The 18,837-nt window shown below is 33.1% G+C and overlaps 1 protein-coding gene across 1 annotated transcript in view; it reads left to right on the top strand.

The window, feature by feature from the left end:
* The window catches only part of LOC148626138 (uncharacterized), a 71,376-nt gene that overhangs the window by 49,702 nt on the left and 2,837 nt on the right, over positions 1-18,837 (top strand). The window contains exons 24-39 of the mRNA XM_088569850.1: positions 1,360-1,683; positions 2,125-2,268; positions 2,604-2,738; positions 5,008-5,183; positions 5,370-5,433; positions 6,361-6,540; positions 7,504-7,611; positions 8,616-8,687; positions 10,366-10,488; positions 11,095-11,199; positions 11,648-11,782; positions 12,409-12,543; positions 15,328-15,483; positions 16,485-16,601; positions 17,304-17,495; positions 17,952-18,238. Of these exons, the coding sequence (XP_088425976.1) occupies positions 1,360-1,683; positions 2,125-2,268; positions 2,604-2,738; positions 5,008-5,183; positions 5,370-5,433; positions 6,361-6,540; positions 7,504-7,611; positions 8,616-8,687; positions 10,366-10,488; positions 11,095-11,199; positions 11,648-11,782; positions 12,409-12,543; positions 15,328-15,483; positions 16,485-16,601; positions 17,304-17,495; positions 17,952-18,238 (2,453 nt within the window). The remainder of the gene's footprint in view (positions 1-1,359; positions 1,684-2,124; positions 2,269-2,603; positions 2,739-5,007; positions 5,184-5,369; positions 5,434-6,360; positions 6,541-7,503; positions 7,612-8,615; positions 8,688-10,365; positions 10,489-11,094; positions 11,200-11,647; positions 11,783-12,408; positions 12,544-15,327; positions 15,484-16,484; positions 16,602-17,303; positions 17,496-17,951; positions 18,239-18,837) is intronic.

Raw genomic sequence — 18,837 nt, 5'->3', positions numbered from 1 at the left:
GTTCAGTCAAACCTGTTTTGTTCATGTTCAGTCAAACTTGTCTTGTACCATGTTCAGTCAAACCTGTCTTGTACCATGTTCAGTCAAACCTGTCATGTTCATGTTCAGTCAAACCTACCTTAGCTGACACCTGTTTTCAGCAATTTCAGCATAGAACTGATGTGGGGATTTTTGATCAGTTGAAAAACATTGCTGCTGTTACTAAAAATAGAACATAGGGGTCAGGAAGAAGTTTTTCGCATAAATATTCAGAACTGTAGTATTAAGCCAAATTGTATAATTGCCGAAGTGATCTTAATTGAAAGGCTTACAAAAATCTGCATTGGTCAAAGTTGTTGAATGACTCCTTGTTAGAGTTATTGTCCTTGTAAGATGAAAATTGACAGTTTTTTTTCAGTTTTCAGCCAATATCTTGAAAATTATGATAGATAGAAAGAAAGTTTCAATTGTTGAAATGATCCTTATGATAAGGCCTACAAAAGTGTATGGAGATCAAAAGTTTATGGGATGACTCCTTGTCAGAGTAATTACCCTTGAAAGGCTAAAAATGATATTTTTAGCATTTTTCAGCCAATTTGTTGAACCTTATGATAGATTGAAAGAATCTTTCAGTTGATGATATGATCCTTTTGGTCCTACCAAAGTCTTCTTTGAGTCAAAATTGTTGGACAACTCCTTGTTGCCCTTGAAAGGCAAGATTTAACGGGTGAGCAATTCAGGCTCCTGGGAGCCCCTTGTTATCGCTTAAATCTAACTTGCTGTCTAAAGCAGTACTTGGAACTCCAGCTTCTTTATGTAAACATGATTTGATATTATATTTTACAGTTTCAATTTTTGCAGTTTCTTGGTAACCCTGAAAAGTTGCTAAAATTTCTGATAAAAATGATTTTGACTCTACATCTTTTTTTTTTACTAATTACACTGTATTACTTACATGTATAAAAGTAGTATCAGTTCAAGCAGTTATTATGGAATTTTTACTGCATAAATTTTTGTGTCTTGACAAGTTAAGAAATGTAAACTTTATTTTCATTCCATTCATAAGCTTTAAACACGGTACTGAAAAAAACACCAAACAAATGATACTTTTTTATATCTACAAGCACAATATGTTTACATTAGTATAGTTCTTTGGGTATACTGATCTGTATTTTGGAGAAAACTATTTTGAATTAAGCAAATCAAGAATGATAACTCTTATAAAATTTCTGTCTAAATAGTGAAACTTCTAAATGAGACAAACTAAGAATGGTAATGTAGTCTGTAACCATTTCTGAATGAGAAACTCACAGTTTTTGACATGCATGAATCACCTCTTGTCTGATTTTTATAAATACTGCTACTTTTATTATTTTTTAGGCGTACCTGGATTGGATGGATTACCTGGTATGAAAGGAGAACCTGGACCATCAGGTTTACCTGGTCTCCCTGGTCAATCTGGCCTAAAGGGAGAACCTGGCAGAAATGGAATTTCAGGAGAACCAGGTCGCCCAGGTCCTGATGGCTTGCCTGGTATTCCAGGTGATAATGGTTTTAAGGGAGAGCCTGGATTGCCTGGGGTTCGAGGTTTAGATGGAGAACCAGGCATTGGTGGAGAGCCTGGCCCAGCAGGTAGACCAGGACTACCAGGATTAGATGGACCTCAAGGACCACCAGGTTTACCAGGACAAGATGGACTTCCAGGTATTGTTCTGTTTCTAAGACATATGCTTTTGATTAATCCTTTATCATTGGGACTATAGGTTTTCACCATATCTCTCTGTCTATCACACACATATATACTTCATTAACAACTTTTATTCTATGATAGGAAACTCCCATGTGTCAAATGTTTAATTACAATCTTAGTTCAGTTAACGATATATCAAAGTTGAATGTTGTGTCCAAACTTGCCCTTTTGTTCAGGGTTTGAAGTTTGTGGTGGCCCCAAAGGAACCTTTTAAATTCTTATTACAAGATAAATTATTTAATTACCAAATTAAATTTTTGGTTAGACTACTTTATTTTTGACACACAAAATAGTTCCTATCTTTTCATGTTACCATATGTATTGCTATATGCAATACTTTCATTATCTAATTGTATTTAAGTGCTTACAATTTAATATTGACCATTCTCCTTCAGGTGAGAAGGGAGATTCTGGATTATTTGGATTCCCTGGAGAACCTGGACGTGATGGCTTACCTGGCTTACCTGGCATGAAAGGTGGAAAAGGAGACAGAGGATTAAATGGAGTTCCGGGAGAACCAGGAATCCCAGGACTCTCTGGTATGTTGAATAAATTGAATGAAATTCTCTGAAAAACCAGGAATCCCAGGACTCTCTGGTATGTTGAATGAAATTCCCTGAAAAACCAGGATTTTTAGGACTTCATTTTTAGATGGATGGATTTTCTGAAGAACCATGCACTACAAATGCTGGATTTTGTGCATGAATTAAAATATATTAATTGAAGTTTAACTTTGATCAAAACAAAAATGGGCAAGCATATACAAAAAGAATAATGAAGAGGGACACTTTTGACAAGTTTTTGTTTTGTTTTGTTTTGTTTTTTTTTCAAATATTGTTTCTACTTGGAAAAAAAATTTCTGAAATTTGTTTAGGACCCAAGGGAGAGCGAGGACTTGACGGTTTACCTGGAATAGATGGACGTCCAGGTCAGGATGGTCTACCAGGAGCTAAGGGAGAATCAGGGTTACCAGGTCAGCGTGGTATCAATGGTGAACCAGGTCGTGATGGTAAGTTAAGTACCAGTCTACATAAAATTCGGACACTGCCAATGGTAAAGTGATTCATGGTGAAGAAAAACCCACCAAACAAACAAACAATGCTTTTTCAGTCTACATATGCTGTATTTTCACATAACTGTAATCATTTATACATTCAGATCTGCACTTTTTAGAAAAACATACATTCATCTCCCACTAAAATCAACCAAATGAAACCAAATCAAGAACGATAACTCTTGCAATATGCCAATTTCATATACAATTTATTATATTTTTATTTCAAAAATGCAACTACCAAATGAAAAACTGAGACTGATTATGTGACCAGTGACTGTTTATGAACAAGAAATAAACTGAATGCAGTGGGTTTATGACATGCATGAATCACCTCTGTCTAATTTTTAGAAAGGCTGCTACTGAATTAGTGTGCAGTTAAACTTAAGCAGGTGACTAGCATTTTTATATAATGTGAAACCTGTCTAAACTGAACACTTCTTGGTGTTAGGCTCATTTCAATGTTTCTATACGTGACTTGATGCCCCAAAGAAAAAAAAGATCAACATAATTTTTTAATTGCATATGGTCTTACAAAATACTCAGCTGTGGTTTGAGGATTTCCTTGTAGTTCATTGAAGACTAATTGGTGACCTTGAGCTGTCATTTTTCATCCCAGTGTGGTTGCTGTCTCTGACATATTTACCTTGTCCACTCTTGTTATATCACCTTCGATTTTTAATATGAGGAATGTGAAACCTTTTTACGCACCCGAAGACTCATTGATAAAAAACATTTGATAATTTTTATCAGCTCTGATTTGATATAATATTCCTATAACCTTCAGATATGGTAAAATTTGTTATGATATTTGGTTTTAATAGTCCTATTGCGTCATGGTCTGAAATGTATATGGGCTGAAATTTCCGCCATTCATGAGGATTTATGTGTTGTCATGGTCCAAAATGTCTTTGGGTTGAATTGTTTGGCAATCAGAAGCTACGAATGGAAAATAGTAATTTATAACATGGCATTTTATTGGTCAATCACCATCAGACTTGGTAGAATATATATGCTTAAGCAGACAACTTCAATATTTACATACTTTTTATATGGTGTGTAATTACGTTGATCAGATAAACCAGATAACTATTCAGTGTGATAAATGATCATGTACTGTCTTAAATTGTATGAAGAACATTCTATGAATATAAATACACACAATTTTTGTCTTGTCTCAGTTAATGTGACTGTGTGTTGGAAATGCTGATTCTTTCAGCCAAAAGCAGCATTTATTATCTAAGTAGAATTGTTGAACTTTTGTATGTCGTTTAAACAGTCTTTTAAAAGTAGTTTGCACATAGAATTGTCAAAAGAAATTGCTTTTTTTTAAACTTAACTGCGAGAACATTTTGTTGATATAAAATCATATGCGTTACATAAAGAAGGACACTATTGTACAAACTAAATGTATGACACAGTTAAGCACTCCACAGCTTTTTAGAAAGCTAGTACTTAAATACTTAAATTAATTTTGTGTTGATTCATTTTGTTTTGAATTGTTTCATTTTCGATTCTCATTTTATCAATTCTTTTTGTTCATTTTATTTCATTATTATTTCACAATTTTTAAGTACCCAAAAATTACTGATTGCATCATTTTTGTAAACATCTAGGCACCATACTGGAGACAGTTTTGCCCAACCCTATCTTGGAAAAACCTATTATTATTGAAACTAGCAAATATTTTCCAAGACTGGTTGGGTTTCCAAGTGCATTTGCAAAGTTTACATAAATGAAGCTGCCATGATGCTATTTTAAGCTCCTGAAACAGAAGGTACAAACTGGGTATTGATGCTTTTTCTGGCCATAAGTATACAGAACCCAGTTGATAATACTACCATTAATGCTCCCTTTGGGAACTTATAAGATTTATCTTAGTTTCCTTGTGGTAATAAAGTTATACCAGGCATCCTATGCTAGGCTAACGATAGATGTTCAGTGAAACTGGAATAAGGCAAGCCCGCAGAAATGAGTCATGAAAGTGAATTCATTTAAAAAGTAGCCTTTAAATTTAAAAATATGCAATTAAAAAAAATGAAAAATTTCAAGAAAAATTATTTACAGTAACTAGATCAGGTAGGCTGAATTATTTAAATGGACAATCGTTTATCTGTCCTATCTCACCCTTTTCAGCTATCGTCCCTTTTTTCAATAATTTAAGAACATAAGAAAAAGCCTTGGATGTCAGCTTTTGCCACTCATATTATTTTTATCTATATAGGATTGGATGGTTTACCTGGAGCTCGTGGAGACCAGGGACTACCAGGTGTTGGTCTACCAGGAGAACCAGGAATCAGGGGAGAACCGGGAATAGAAGGAATCCCAGGCATTCGGGGTCCACCTGGACTAAAAGGAGACAATGGAGTTCCAGGATTCCCTGGAATGAAAGGAGAAAAGGTGGGATGTCTTACAAATGTTTTTGTTTCCAAGGTTTGATGTTGTGTTAGATAATGAAGTTAATAGAACATTTAACATAGAAGGCAAATTGTGTAGTCTTTCTATATTTACTGTAATTAAAAGTAGATTTTATATCTGTTTCATTTAGAACATGATTAAGTAACTTATCTTTCTGTTTATTTATAGGGAGGCTTGGGAAATTCTGGACCCCCAGGTCCACGAGGTCAAGATGGACTTCCTGGCATGAAAGGTATAATAGTGCTATCCAATGTAGAAATTGGAAAGACATCAGGCCCTGGTGCCACAAAAGTTAAAAAAATACTTAAGTCTGAGAATACTATTAACTATTACTATTTGAATTGATGATGTCACAAAAGTTTTGTGGTGCTCTGGCCAGGTTGGTTATGGACTATTTTTACACAAAATGGTCCCTGAAAATTTTAGAATTATATATGAATATTTAAAGATGAGCCTCACAAACTTTGAATTTCTTTGAATAATTACACCATTTCTCAATCCCTGCATATGTAATTACTGCATTTTCCGAGAAGTCTGTTGGTTAAATGTACTTATTTTTAATTTTAAAAAAAAACTTAATTCTCCCAAATCATCAAAGTATTTTTAAAAAGTCAATATTTATATTTATTATATAGTGTTAATAATTTGCTTGTTAATTTCAATGGAAAAAAAGCATGCAATATATCCTTGTATTTGCACAGAAGCTATATAATCATTATTGGAATAGAAGTGTTCCAATATCAACTGATAATATTGTATTGTTGGCAAGTATCAACAGAAAATGGAAGATGCAGATCATTTCAAAGTGCATTTTAATTGTTATTGAAACTGAATAGATGAGAATAATGTCAATAAACAGAAAATTAAGAATTAATGGCTGAGTGGACAAAAATTGGAAGTGAAATGAATATTGAATTAGTTCAAATATGAAGGCATGGTCCATGTTATAACTACATAGTTCAATATGAACTAAATTTGAAAAAAATGATTGCATTGTATCTACAAGCATAAACAGATGTCTGAAGTATTACTATATGATTAGTATTATTGCAATTCAGTATTCATTTTTCTAATACAATATTTATAATTTTTTTTTTTGCTTTAATACACATGTACAAGTAAGTTTACATTAACTCTATTGATTAATTTTAAAACCCAGGAAACCCTGGTTTAGATGGCTTGCCTGGCACAAGTGGTCCTAAAGGAGAATCTGGTTTCCCTGGTAATAATGGTTTCCCTGGTGCTAAAGGAGAACCTGGTTTACCTGGACTTAATGGACAGCCAGGTATAGATGGAGTTCAAGGTGAACCAGGAACACCAGGCCTACCTGGACGAGATGGTATGTAGTTTTCTTCATATACACTAAACATTTTATGGCCATTTTGTACTCAACCATTGTTCAGGTCTAGATTGTTTTCATATTAACTCAATGTAAAATGTTTTTGAAATGTAAAATAATTTCCCCACCTACCTACTCTTTTTTTTTCTTGCTGGTAGCAGGAAACAAGACTTATTTTTTAGGCTTAATATATTTTGAACCTGAATGTATCCAAACAAATTATACAGGTCCAAATTAGGTTTTGTTTAGTACCATTCTGTGTTAGAATCAGGCAGTGAGTGGCACATCATTTTTCTCAGTTTGCCTCAAACACATTCAGATACAACTGAAAAGCTATTTAAATTTATCCTTAAGCATTGGTGACATAGATATTTTTCGACTGCTTATATAAGGAAAAAGTTTTGGAAAATTTTCCCACCATTTTTCCATAGTGCATTTCAACTAAATTTGACCTATCAATATCTTAAAAAGGCAAACTTTACAAACACTTTGACAGTAATTTCTTGAGGATATGAGGTGTAAATACTTCGATAATACCATAAAATCTCTGTGTATTTTTTTTTTCATGTGCCACACCTTATACACATTTTGCCTGATTCTTACACGTAGAAGTACTTAAGACATATTTCACTGAATAAGTTAAACTCTAATGAGTATGATTTGTTTACTTATTTTTGTGAGATGGATAGTATTGAAATAAAGTCATGAATTTATTTGATTTACATTTACCATAATTTGAAAAGAAACATTTTCAAATTAAGCTATCAGTAAGATTACAGAATAAATATATGAAAAATGTCTTACTGAAAAATAAAAAGATTTTAAGAAAATTCAGTTTTGTTTCTTTATCTCCTTGATATTATGTCAAGCACTCAGTTTTTTTTTATTTTCTCACAAAACAATTTGTAATGTCTTGTTTATATTTTAAATTTCTTGTATCTAATGCTAGCTCTTTTTATACAGGCGATCCTGGACTACCAGGCTTAAAGGGTGATCCTGGACAACCAGGCTTTGAAGGTTTACCTGGCGCTAAAGGAAACCCAGGACTTAATGGATCACCAGGACTTCCAGGTATGGAAAAATGAACTTAAACTTCATTCTTTCTTCTCCAATATAATTTTGAAGTCTACAGTGCATTCTATATAATTTTTATCTCCTATGAGCACAGGTTATATGAAAAACCAAATGTTAATTTCTGTTTACTAAAGCATTTTAAACAAAATATCAAAAATAAAAATATGTAGGCTTTCCAACCATGTATCACATTTTGCATGATTCTTAGCTGGAGTAGTACTTAAAAAAATACATAACTTAAGAATTGTGGTCTTCTTCAATCGACCATCCGATTCCCAAATATGGTGATTTCTTAAATAATAACTTGTAATAAAAGTCTTACTTTTGATTTAGCAGGTTTTAGTTAAATCATTTTGAATAGAGCTTACATAGCTTTTAAATTAAAAGAACGATTGGTCCTTTATATTATATTTATACAGATATATTTAATATGGAAAATTATAGATAGTCTGGCAACAACCTTAAGTGTCAGTATCTGTAAGAATCAGGCAGTAGTTGAAACATGGTATGAAAAAAAAATCATTTTGATAGTGTAACTGGACTATTTGCACCATCAGAATCAAGGAAAACAGACAAGATTTTCAGTATCATGCTGGACCATTGAGTTACAATTTCAATGAAATGCACTGAAAATGATCATTTCAAGGGCAGAGAACTCTGTCAAAAACATTATTTTTTCTAAGATTCTATTGAAAAATTTCTGAGCAAATCAAATGATGCAGAGATTAAATAATGGTCTTTTCAAATAGAGAAAGTATCCTTGAGTGATATTTTATCGTAAGATCGGTGGGTTTTGACATGTATGTTACTGATTTTTTTCATTTTCCTGATTCTTACAAACACTTACACTAAAACTATTCACTAAAACCAATTATAAACCCTTGAAGTGCCTTTTATCCTATTTTCTTTTAAAAAATTTTTTTAAAGTGTAACTAATTATTAAGATTATTAATACATGTTGTGTATATTTGCTAATAATAAAATGAACTTTTTATTTTCAGGAGAGAAAGGAAACCCAGGATTCCCTGGTGGACAGGGATTATCTGGTCTGCCAGGACCTAAAGGAGAAAGAGGTTGGTGTACTTAGGTACACAGGCAAAATTATTACACATGATTTTCATCTGAATTGAGCAAATAAACATTTTGACAGAGTTCACGTGAAATTCAGTTGAATCGAGCGTACACATGAAATTCACATGAGTTCTTGACATTAAAGTCATGTAAAGTGAATTTCACATAAAATAACATTAATTTCATGCTCGATAAACATGGACTTCATATGAAAAAAAATTGTCTATGTAGTATTTGGCTCAAACCTAGAACTGTCTCCTTTTTAGACAATAACTAAAATGGTTTTAGACTTTGCCTACTATAAATCAGGATCATTTGGTTGTAGTTTTATTACTTATTTGGTGCCTCTCTCAAAAGAGCAAAAATTAAGCACACCAAAATATAATGAGTTGGTAGGTGTGGACAAAAACAAGTTTAATTTTGCAATGTGTCTGGTTATATTAAGGGATGCTGTTTTTAGAAACTCATAGAGATCATGTTGTTATTTATACATCATCATTAATTTGAAAATGATAGAGTAAATACTTATTATTCTAAATGCATCAAAATTAAATAATATTTTGATACAAGCATGTCATAAATAACCTAACGCTAAAATATCCAAATTTACAGTATGAGAGATGAAGCTATTTGTACCCAAATAATGAATTTGTTGATGGTGCATTGCCATGACCTTGACTAGCTGAAGCAAGAGAGACTTCGTAAAACACTAGTCTATGCCTGCATTATAAATTCAAACAATCACTTCCAAATTATGTACGTCATTTCTGGAAAAATGATTTTTACCCCATTTCTGTTTCAAACTTCTTACATGTATTTGATATTGCTGACACATCTGGAAGGATGGGGAGGGGGTCCATGGGATCAGAGCACACATACCTTTTTGTTGAAAAATTTATTGCAAAATTTGGGCACAAAGGAGCAAATTATAGCCTGGAACCCCTCTTGAACCTCCCTTTTTAAAATCTCTGGATATACCCCTGAAATGCTTCCAGCAACTTTCATTAAATTAAGGTGAATTATTTGATGTAAGCTCCCATTTGATTATCCTTTTTTTTTATTTTATGTTGTTGAGATATTGGACTTTATTCATACAAAAACAATTTCTGTTTTATTGCTATAACTCAAAAATATTCCCTGCAAATTCCATAAAACTTAGACGAATTGTTTCTGTTGATGTGAACTCCCTTCCAACATTTACACACCCACCTTTCTAGACGGAACATAATAGTGTCTGTCTGTCATGCACAATTCACAATATAGGTAAAAATGCTGCTAATTTTTGGTGCACTGTTTCTATTTATTAATGTTCAATTTTCCAAAATTTTTGATTGTTTGTTTTACAGTTTTATTTGTGCAAAACTGGGGTGATTTTCTGTTTTCAGACTATTACTCAAAAACCCTTTCAACAATATCAATTTATGTGAATTGTTTACTTATATTGTAGTAAGCTACCTTTCAATTTTGTAAATTTCTATTTTTACAATTTAGAAATATAAAGAAAGCTTGAATTTTACAGTTTTTAGACTAAAACACACTTAAACACAGTAGTGGATGCACCAATTTTCATGAAACTTTCCAAAATAGTTTATTACATGTATAATGGATGTAAACTCCTTCTTCAACTGTTAATCATATTCTAAGCAAACATGTTAATAAAAGAGTCATTCTATTAAATAGGTTTCCCAGGATCATCAGGTCCCAAGGGAGAGGCTGGGAGAACTTCTGAGGGAGCCAAAGGTGAACCAGGTAACCCAGGACGCAATGGTTTAAATGGATTGCCAGGAATGAAGGGAGACGTTGGTAAGTAAATAGTTTTTGTTGTTTGAGTATTAATTAAAATCCAAAATATCTGAGTTGTGAATACTTAAGGAGGTAGACCTAGAGCAAGGGACATAACTTAGTTAAGTCAGTGATATGTTTGTATCACATTCAATTTAACCAAAGGCTGTCAAGCTTTCATTTGACACAGAATGAAATTAATCTAAGTTACTTTGATGCTTACATGACATTGATGTAAAATGCTGAATACAAACGTTCCGATGAATTGTAAGGGTTGTGTCCCTTACCCTAGGTCTTCCTCCTTAGTTCAATGTTACTTTTGTAATTTTTTTCTTTTAAGTGATTGCTGAATAAGGTAGCAACAATTTGATTGTATGGAGCGACTAGGAATATATTTTCTGTCGTGGATTTTATTTTTCAGTAAGATTTTTAACCTGTCTTTTTATTTTTTATTTTTTATTGTGGCCTTTCCTGGATTTACCCATTTGTTTACCTTGGAATTTTTTAAGCATACAGCATCATTATGACAGAAAGGAATGGGCACCTTCTTGCGCTGTGTGTCCAATATGAACACACATAGGGTATGTGAGCATGCTATCTGAGGTTCTTCTATTTCTGTTTGAACAGGTCTGCCAGGACGTGATGGATTCAATGGCGTAAAGGGAGAAGCTGGAGAACCAGGAAGTGGAATACGTGGTCAGAAGGGAGAACGTGGATTAGATGGATTGCCAGGTAAGCTCTTATATGAAAATAAGGTTGATTAGTTCTAAAACATATTTTTTTCTACAAACTTGAGCACTATTCTCTGTAAGAATCAGGCAGTGGGTAAATCATGGTGGAAAGAAGTCTATCCATGAAATTATTTGACAATTTCAAAGGGAGATAACTCTTTATTCCCTATCATTCTATGGTAGTTTTGAACTTGCTTGTCGGCATCCTCTGACCAACTAACCACCAATTCCTCTTCTATGTGTCCACATTATCAAAGTTGTTTTTTTTTTTTTTTTTAGAGCATGCTTCATTACTTTGCAATTTGTCTGAATCTTACAGACTCCATATCCAGCATTTTTATGTACTTGGTATAAATTATGAAAAAATAGTTGAAGCTTCCAACTATTTGTCCATAAATTAGTCAATACTATATTTGACTTTGTAACTTACTTATACTGGATTTTTACAGGATCTGCTGGACTCCGAGGTTTACCTGGAAATGATGGCTTACCTGGTGCTAATGGTGGTAAAGGAGAGCCAGGTGAACGAGGTCTTGATGGCTTACCTGGTCAACAAGGACGTCCTGGATTCCCTGGAGCTAAAGGTTTGTAACTTTTCCCTAGTTTTGTCCTGGAGTCTTCAGGACTATATTTGTGTCTTGTATTTGAAACAAATTCATTTTTTCGCAGTTTTCTTAATTTATGCTTAAGATATTCATGGATATCAATTTTCATGGTTTTGAAAGTTACTATACTTATCTTAATGTAATCTTGCTTATTTGTTTGCCTTTTAGGTAGTGAAAATTAGTACATTCCAAAATAAATACATTTACACTAATCAGTAATTTATCCTTTTCTTACATTATTTATTATAAACATTAAAGTTTCTGCAATATTTTTCTTTCTGTATATTTGATATTTTTGATATGGCACTGTCAACGAGAACATTTTAGTGTCAGTATTTTTGTTTGTAGACTATAACTAGATGTTGTCTCCCTTTTCACTTTAGAATTTTCAAATGATAGCACCAATGTCATAGACACTTGGTCATCGTTCGATAACCTGAATATTAGTTGGTTGATCTTTATAAAGTCTTGTGATCTCTTTTTATATTGAGGTGTTGATTACATATATTTGATTTTTGATTATTATTTTTATTATAGTTTTGGTTATGCAGAATGAGCTGTAATATATTGATTTGAACTTAATATAAACAGTGTAAACATTACAGGAGATTCTGGCCTTCCTGGTGGATTTGGAACAAAGGGAAGTAAAGGAGAAAGAGGTTTGGATGGGTTCCCTGGCAGCCCTGGGCCTAAAGGATCATCAGGTTTACCTGGATTACAAGGTCCGCCTGGCGATTCTGGTAAGTTCTGATGTTTTTCTAACCTTTTTGTCCTCTGCCCCAATTTGTGATGAAATGTAAGGCATTGATGTGTTTGTGCATCTGTCTGTCACACCAGGGATGGGCATAATTGCTGACGAAAGTTATTGACTTAATCACGATTTCTATGCACTAATATGTCACTTAGATTTTTTTCTGTGTAATATGCTACAGTTGAATTACTTTAGTTCATAAAATACAATTACAGTTATTTTATTAATTACTTTCAATTATAAAGAATAACAATAATTTTCAACACTTTAAGCTGCTCAATGCAAAAAAAAATATGAATCATATTTATATTACAAATGCTCCAAAGAGTAACCTCTCATCAGCAGCATTAGAACCAAATATCCAGAAAGTTCAAGATTCAAAAATAAAGTTGTACTCAAAAGCAAATATATCCAAATAGTAAGTGAAAATTCAGCACTCATTAATTCTACCAGAGTATGTCATTCGAGCTACGATATTGTTGTACTTTAATTCAAGGAATGAAGCCTCATTGTTTTAGGGGTTTTGAAATTTTGTGCTGCAGCAGTTTTCGATAAATAATATGATGTATAATCTAATTACTAGGTTGCTTTCAACTTATTTATAAGGACAGTTTTCTTACAAAAGCATCATTTAAAGTATCAGACAGGTCAAAAATCTTAGTTTAATTGAATCATCTTGAGTTCTGGGAACTTTTTTAAGAATCACCACTAAGGCAATATCTGTCTTCATGGAATTTTTATAGGACTGCAAAAAAATTGGTGTCATTGACAATGTTGTCCTTAGACATTTCATATCTGATCAATAACTTGAGTATGATGTATTGATCTTTTTTTAAAGGTATACAACGCGGGGCTATACCCATAAGTAAGTCTAGGATTGATTTTGGGAGGGGCGTTGTGACTTTATTAGGAATTAGGGGTAAAAAGGGGACAGAACCAAGAATTTTCACAATGTCCTGGCAATAACTTGAGTAAAAGTGAATGGGTCTTTTTTGAAAATGTACCACAAGCTGTTGCACCTCAAAAGAAAGGCTGGAATTGATTTTGGGAGTTGTGACTTGAACCATTTAGGAATTAGGCACCAAAAAAAAAGACAAAACACAAGAATTTTCCTGATATTTGAACAATAACTTGAATATGAGTGAGTGGATCTCTTTAATATTGTACCACAAGGTGTATAATACCACCAAAGGAAGGCAGTTAAACTTTATTTATGAGGTCTGGACATATATACTGTTAAGGGAAGGGCCAGAAACAATCATTTTCAGTCTATCTATTCCATGCCAGAAACAAGAATTTTCAGTCTATCTATTCATCTGCCTATCTAATTTAACTTTCTTATTAATCCCTGGATTCTTGTATAACTTTATAGAGATATGTATATTGTCTAGAACTTCTGTTTCAACAACTTATTTGTGAAAAATATGGCTATGGACTCAGTAATTTTAGAATATGTTTACGACACTATGCATGCCTTGTTATTACCATTGAAACCAAAAAAAATGTGAGGGAGAGAGTTTTGAATGATCTTGCATGATAATAAGGGCTGTTTCGATAAAAGGGACATTTATTCTTCCTGTATGGGTGAATGTTCAGGTCTCTTGACAAAACATAAAGTTAAATATGAATCCTCAATAGAACTTCTAGGAAACTCACTCAAATTCTAGCCAGTCCTGAATACAATTTTTCAATATATTTACTATATGTCTATATAGATTTTTGCTAAAATTAGCCAGCCTTGCCAAAAATAGTCAGTCTCAGGCTGGTGGGCAGGCTACTATTTCTAACTCTGCTATGGGTGGCTCCCTTGGTAAAAAGTGTCTGCCCAGGGCAACTCATATTTTTAAATGAAACAGCCCTAATGATCAGGAACAGATTATAATTTAGTTATATAGTAGTGGTTTTTCTAATCTAAAAGTCAGGATTTATTTTTTTACTGAAGATCAAGATAACGGGTACATATTTTGGCAATATAATTGTCCCAGAATTTTTTTTAGAAGCGAACACTGACTCTGATTTTATACAAATACCTGACAAATGGGAAGTTCACTGTACACAAGCCATTAGTCTGGTTTTAATTTTGAGAACTGAATTCATTTTCATGAAACTTCGACCAATGTTAGATGACTATTTGAAGACTTGTATATTGGTTATGTTTAAATGAATTTTCTATTTAGCCGGTTTTGTAAAAGATTTTGATACTGACTTGATACTGCATGATTCATGTTGCAGCAGGGGCATCAGTTCATGATTCTCATCTAACAAATTTTCAAAATCGAGGACGGGTGGGCGAGTTTTATTTTTTAAATTTTTTACCTATTTCAAGTGAAAAATGTTTTCAATTTAACAGAAATTGTCTTAAATTGGGAAAATAAAATTGTTTAGGGTAGGGTGAAAAAAATTAGTGGGAGGGGTGAGAATCTAGGATATTTTTATTGGCCTTATGGACAGTTTTTTTTAATATAAAAGTGAACATGTTTCATTCTTGCATTGCTTGTGTTATTAATAAATTTGACATTTAAGGCCAAAGTAAATTAATGTGTGTTCCCATTTCACTTCCTAAAAAATAGATAGAGTAGGTAGGTAAAACAATTTGTTTTACAAAAAATCATTTTTTTTTATTGTTTCCAAAAAAAAAAAAAAATCATAATTGGAAATGTAGATAGGTTTAGGAAACTGGAAACACACAATAAATTTATTTTGACCTAAAGACAGAAAAATTAAACTATACTTTAATGCAGTGTCTGTATGCTAGTTGTACATTTATTCTTAGGATTAAATGGGTTAAAAGGAGACAGGGGATTGCCTGGACTTCCAGCAGTGCTTGATATCACAAATTTACCACCTGGTCCAAAGGGAGACAAGGGAAGTCCTGGTATTCCAGGAAATTCTGGCCGTGATGGTCTACCAGGAGAAAGAGGACCTTCAGGTAAACCCATAAGGGAACTACCATTTGATTTTTATGGGGTAGAGGGGCTAGGATGTAATTGTGAAATAAAAAGGAAGGATTCAAATTTTCATGAAATGAAAAGGCAGTGCAAGCCATATGAAAGAAATAAAAAGGCAGGTTCTATATTTTATCAAAATAACAGGGCCAGGATAGACATTTTCATCCTAGCTACCCCTAAAAATTGAATGGTTTCTCCCTAACATTATAAATATTGCTTTTGGTGCACATCCACTTTTTTAAATGATAGTTGTTTTGTGTATGACTGCAGAAAAAAACAGAATCATGTCATATAATGTAGTAGTGCTCTTGCTTTGTTCACACAATGACTTAAGGAGGTAGACTTAGGGTAAGGGACATAACTCTTTAAATCAGTGATATGTTTATATCATATTCAATTTCACCAAAGCCTATCAAGTTTTCATTTGAAACAGAATGAAATCAGTCCAAGTTACTTTGATGCTTACATGAATGAGATTGTTGTAAAATGATGAATAGAAGCATTCCAGTGATTTGTAAGAGTTGTGTCCCTTACCCTATGTCTACCTCCTTAAGTATAGGTGCATGGACCTCAGATATTGTGTCAATTTTGGCAACTTGTCATTGTAACTCCTCTAAAACTACAGTTACTCTATTGTATCTCATTAAATGTATTAGAAAGCAAGGACACCATATGTTTTTGAGTATATTATTTTATCCTTTTATTTTTGTTGGAATTATGCCCCTTTGCACAGAGAAATTTAGACAGCTTATTGCAACTCCTCTGAAAGTACTCAATTGAATCTCATGAAACTTGGTAATGGTAGAAAGAGCACTGTTTGTTATTTGTGTTTCATGAATTGACAGGTGTTTCTTTGTTACTGGAGCTCAATTTTAAATAATATTAAGGTAGACATACATTTTTAGGCAAAAAGAAACTTAAATTCCATTTGGTTTTATGTATGCAATATTTCTATATGCCTTCTGATTTCATTTGTTCACAGGACCACCAGGTTTCCCGGGTGCAAAGGGAGATAATGGCTTGAATGGATTACCGGGTATGAAGGGAGAGGTTGGACCAACTGGATTGAATGGTATCCGTGGTCAGGATGGTCTTCCAGGTTAGAAAATACATTTGCCAAAGAGAGCATACAAATTCTGAAAATGACAGTTTGTCTTTTGCTTTCAAATGCATCTGTGCAAGTTATGAAATTTTTGTTTGTTTTTTTTTCTTTCTTACTACTGTTTTTCTTGTGTTTCATATACATTAAACAATAAAGTGAAAGGTTTATAAAAGATATTCCATCTGTTCATTTCTTTCCTTTTAAACTAAACTGTAAACCATGAAATTTTTGCTGCAGTTTAATTTTCACAATAAGACCAGTAACACTGTATTTGCACAAACGCTAAATTCTTGCTCCATTAAATGTAAGTATTTGTAAGAATCAGGCAAAATGGAAAAATCAGAAACATGCATATCAAGACCCCACTGATCTGATAATGTAATATCACTTAAGAATACTTTCTCTATTTGGAAAGACCATTATTTGATCTCTATATCAATGGCTTTGAAATGTTTCAATAGAATGTTAGAAAAATGAGATTTTTGACACAATTATCTGCCCTTGAAATGTTCATTTTTAGTGCATTTCAATGAAGTTATAACTCAATTTGCCAAAATGATTTAGAAAATATTCTTTTTTCCTTGATTCTGATGGTGCAAATAGTCAAATTACACTACCTAAATGATGGGTTTTTTGTCCATGCCATGTTTCACCCATTGCCTGATTCTTACAGAGACTGATGCTTACTGATATTTTCAGGTACCCGTGGACAACCAGGAGAACCTGGACAGCCAGGTCCAGCAGGATTTACCCCACCGTCTGGCTTCCTTATGGTCAGACACAGTCAGGATAAGGTCATACCTCAGTGTCCAGATAGAATGGTAAAGATGTGGGAAGGGTACAGCTTGTTGTATATTGAAGGCAATGAGAGATCACAGCACCAAGATTTAGGTACAAAATAAAATTGGCTTTAACCCTTTGGCCACAAGAAAGTCATATGTGTCCATTGTTGGGAGCCTATTATTTTATCACCAGTATCAAGCTTATTAAACTGATCACCAGTATCAGTCTTATTAAACTGATCACCAGTATCAAGCTTATTAAACTAATCACCAGTATCAAGCTTATTAAGCTGATCATCAGTATCAAGCATATTATACTGATCACCAGTATCAAACCTATTATTTTATCACCAGTATCAAGCTTATTAAACTGGTCACCAGTATCAAACCTTTTATTTTATCACCAGTGTCAAGCCTATTAAAATGATTACCAGTATCAAACCTATTATTATGTATTCTGTTCAAAAGTTTCATGCTTATTATACTGATCACCATTATGATTAAAAAAAGAGGGAGGCATTCGGTAAATAGAAATCTTAATACATTAATAATTTTAATTTTACAGGTTGGGCAGGATCTTGTCTCCAGAGATTCAGTACAATGCCATTCCTGTTCTGTAACACCAACAATGTCTGTAACTACGCCAACAGAAATGATAAATCCTATTGGTTAGCTACCAATGCTCCATTACCCATGATGCCTGTTACCGATAGTACCATTGCTCGATACATAAGTAGGTGTGTAGTATGTGATGCCCCATCAAATGTGATTGCTGTACATAGTCAAACACTACAGATTCCTGAATGTCCCATTGGTTGGTCTGGATTATGGATTGGTTACAGCTTTGCTATGGTATGTTTTCTAGTAAAATTCTACAGAACCTGAACAGGTCCGTACAACTATTTGACTGATCAATGACCAATGATTGATTGTTTGCTGACAGATCAATAACCAATGACTGGTGACCATTCTGATCACAGTACCGTTTTGTAAAATGACAGATAATCGGTTCATGTCAGTTTCAGAATTTCCGTTGGAACAATTCAAATGTACTACAATACAAAACTTATCTTAAACTTAAGATATTAAATTCATATATTTTGTTAATAATAAAAGAAATGTGAAGTAAAAATAATGAATTGATGTTTAAATCTGTTGCATTTAGTAAATTTAATGTAAAGATTGACAAACGAAGCAATAGAAGCAGTAAAATACATTTATCGCTCAGTTGTCACATGATGTGATCATCGGTTTGACATATTGATGACTGATCAGAAACTGATCGGTGATCAATAATTGAATGAATAATAATTGCACAGATTGGTTCAGAAACTGTACTAGTTGTATGTCACTTTTGTCTTTTATACAATTAATCCTATCAGAATGCTTCAAGATAAGTTGAACTTGGAATTAAGGAGTTAGACCTAAGGTAAGGTACATAACTCTTGAAA

The sequence above is a fragment of the Perna viridis genome, chromosome 2 (genome assembly GCF_037379345.1).
Source record: "Perna viridis isolate PV_CMFRI_1.1 ecotype Kerala chromosome 2, ASM3737934v1, whole genome shotgun sequence".
Lineage (NCBI taxonomy): Eukaryota > Metazoa > Mollusca > Bivalvia > Mytilida > Mytilidae > Perna > Perna viridis.
This window is presented reverse-complemented; position numbering and strand designations above follow the sequence as displayed.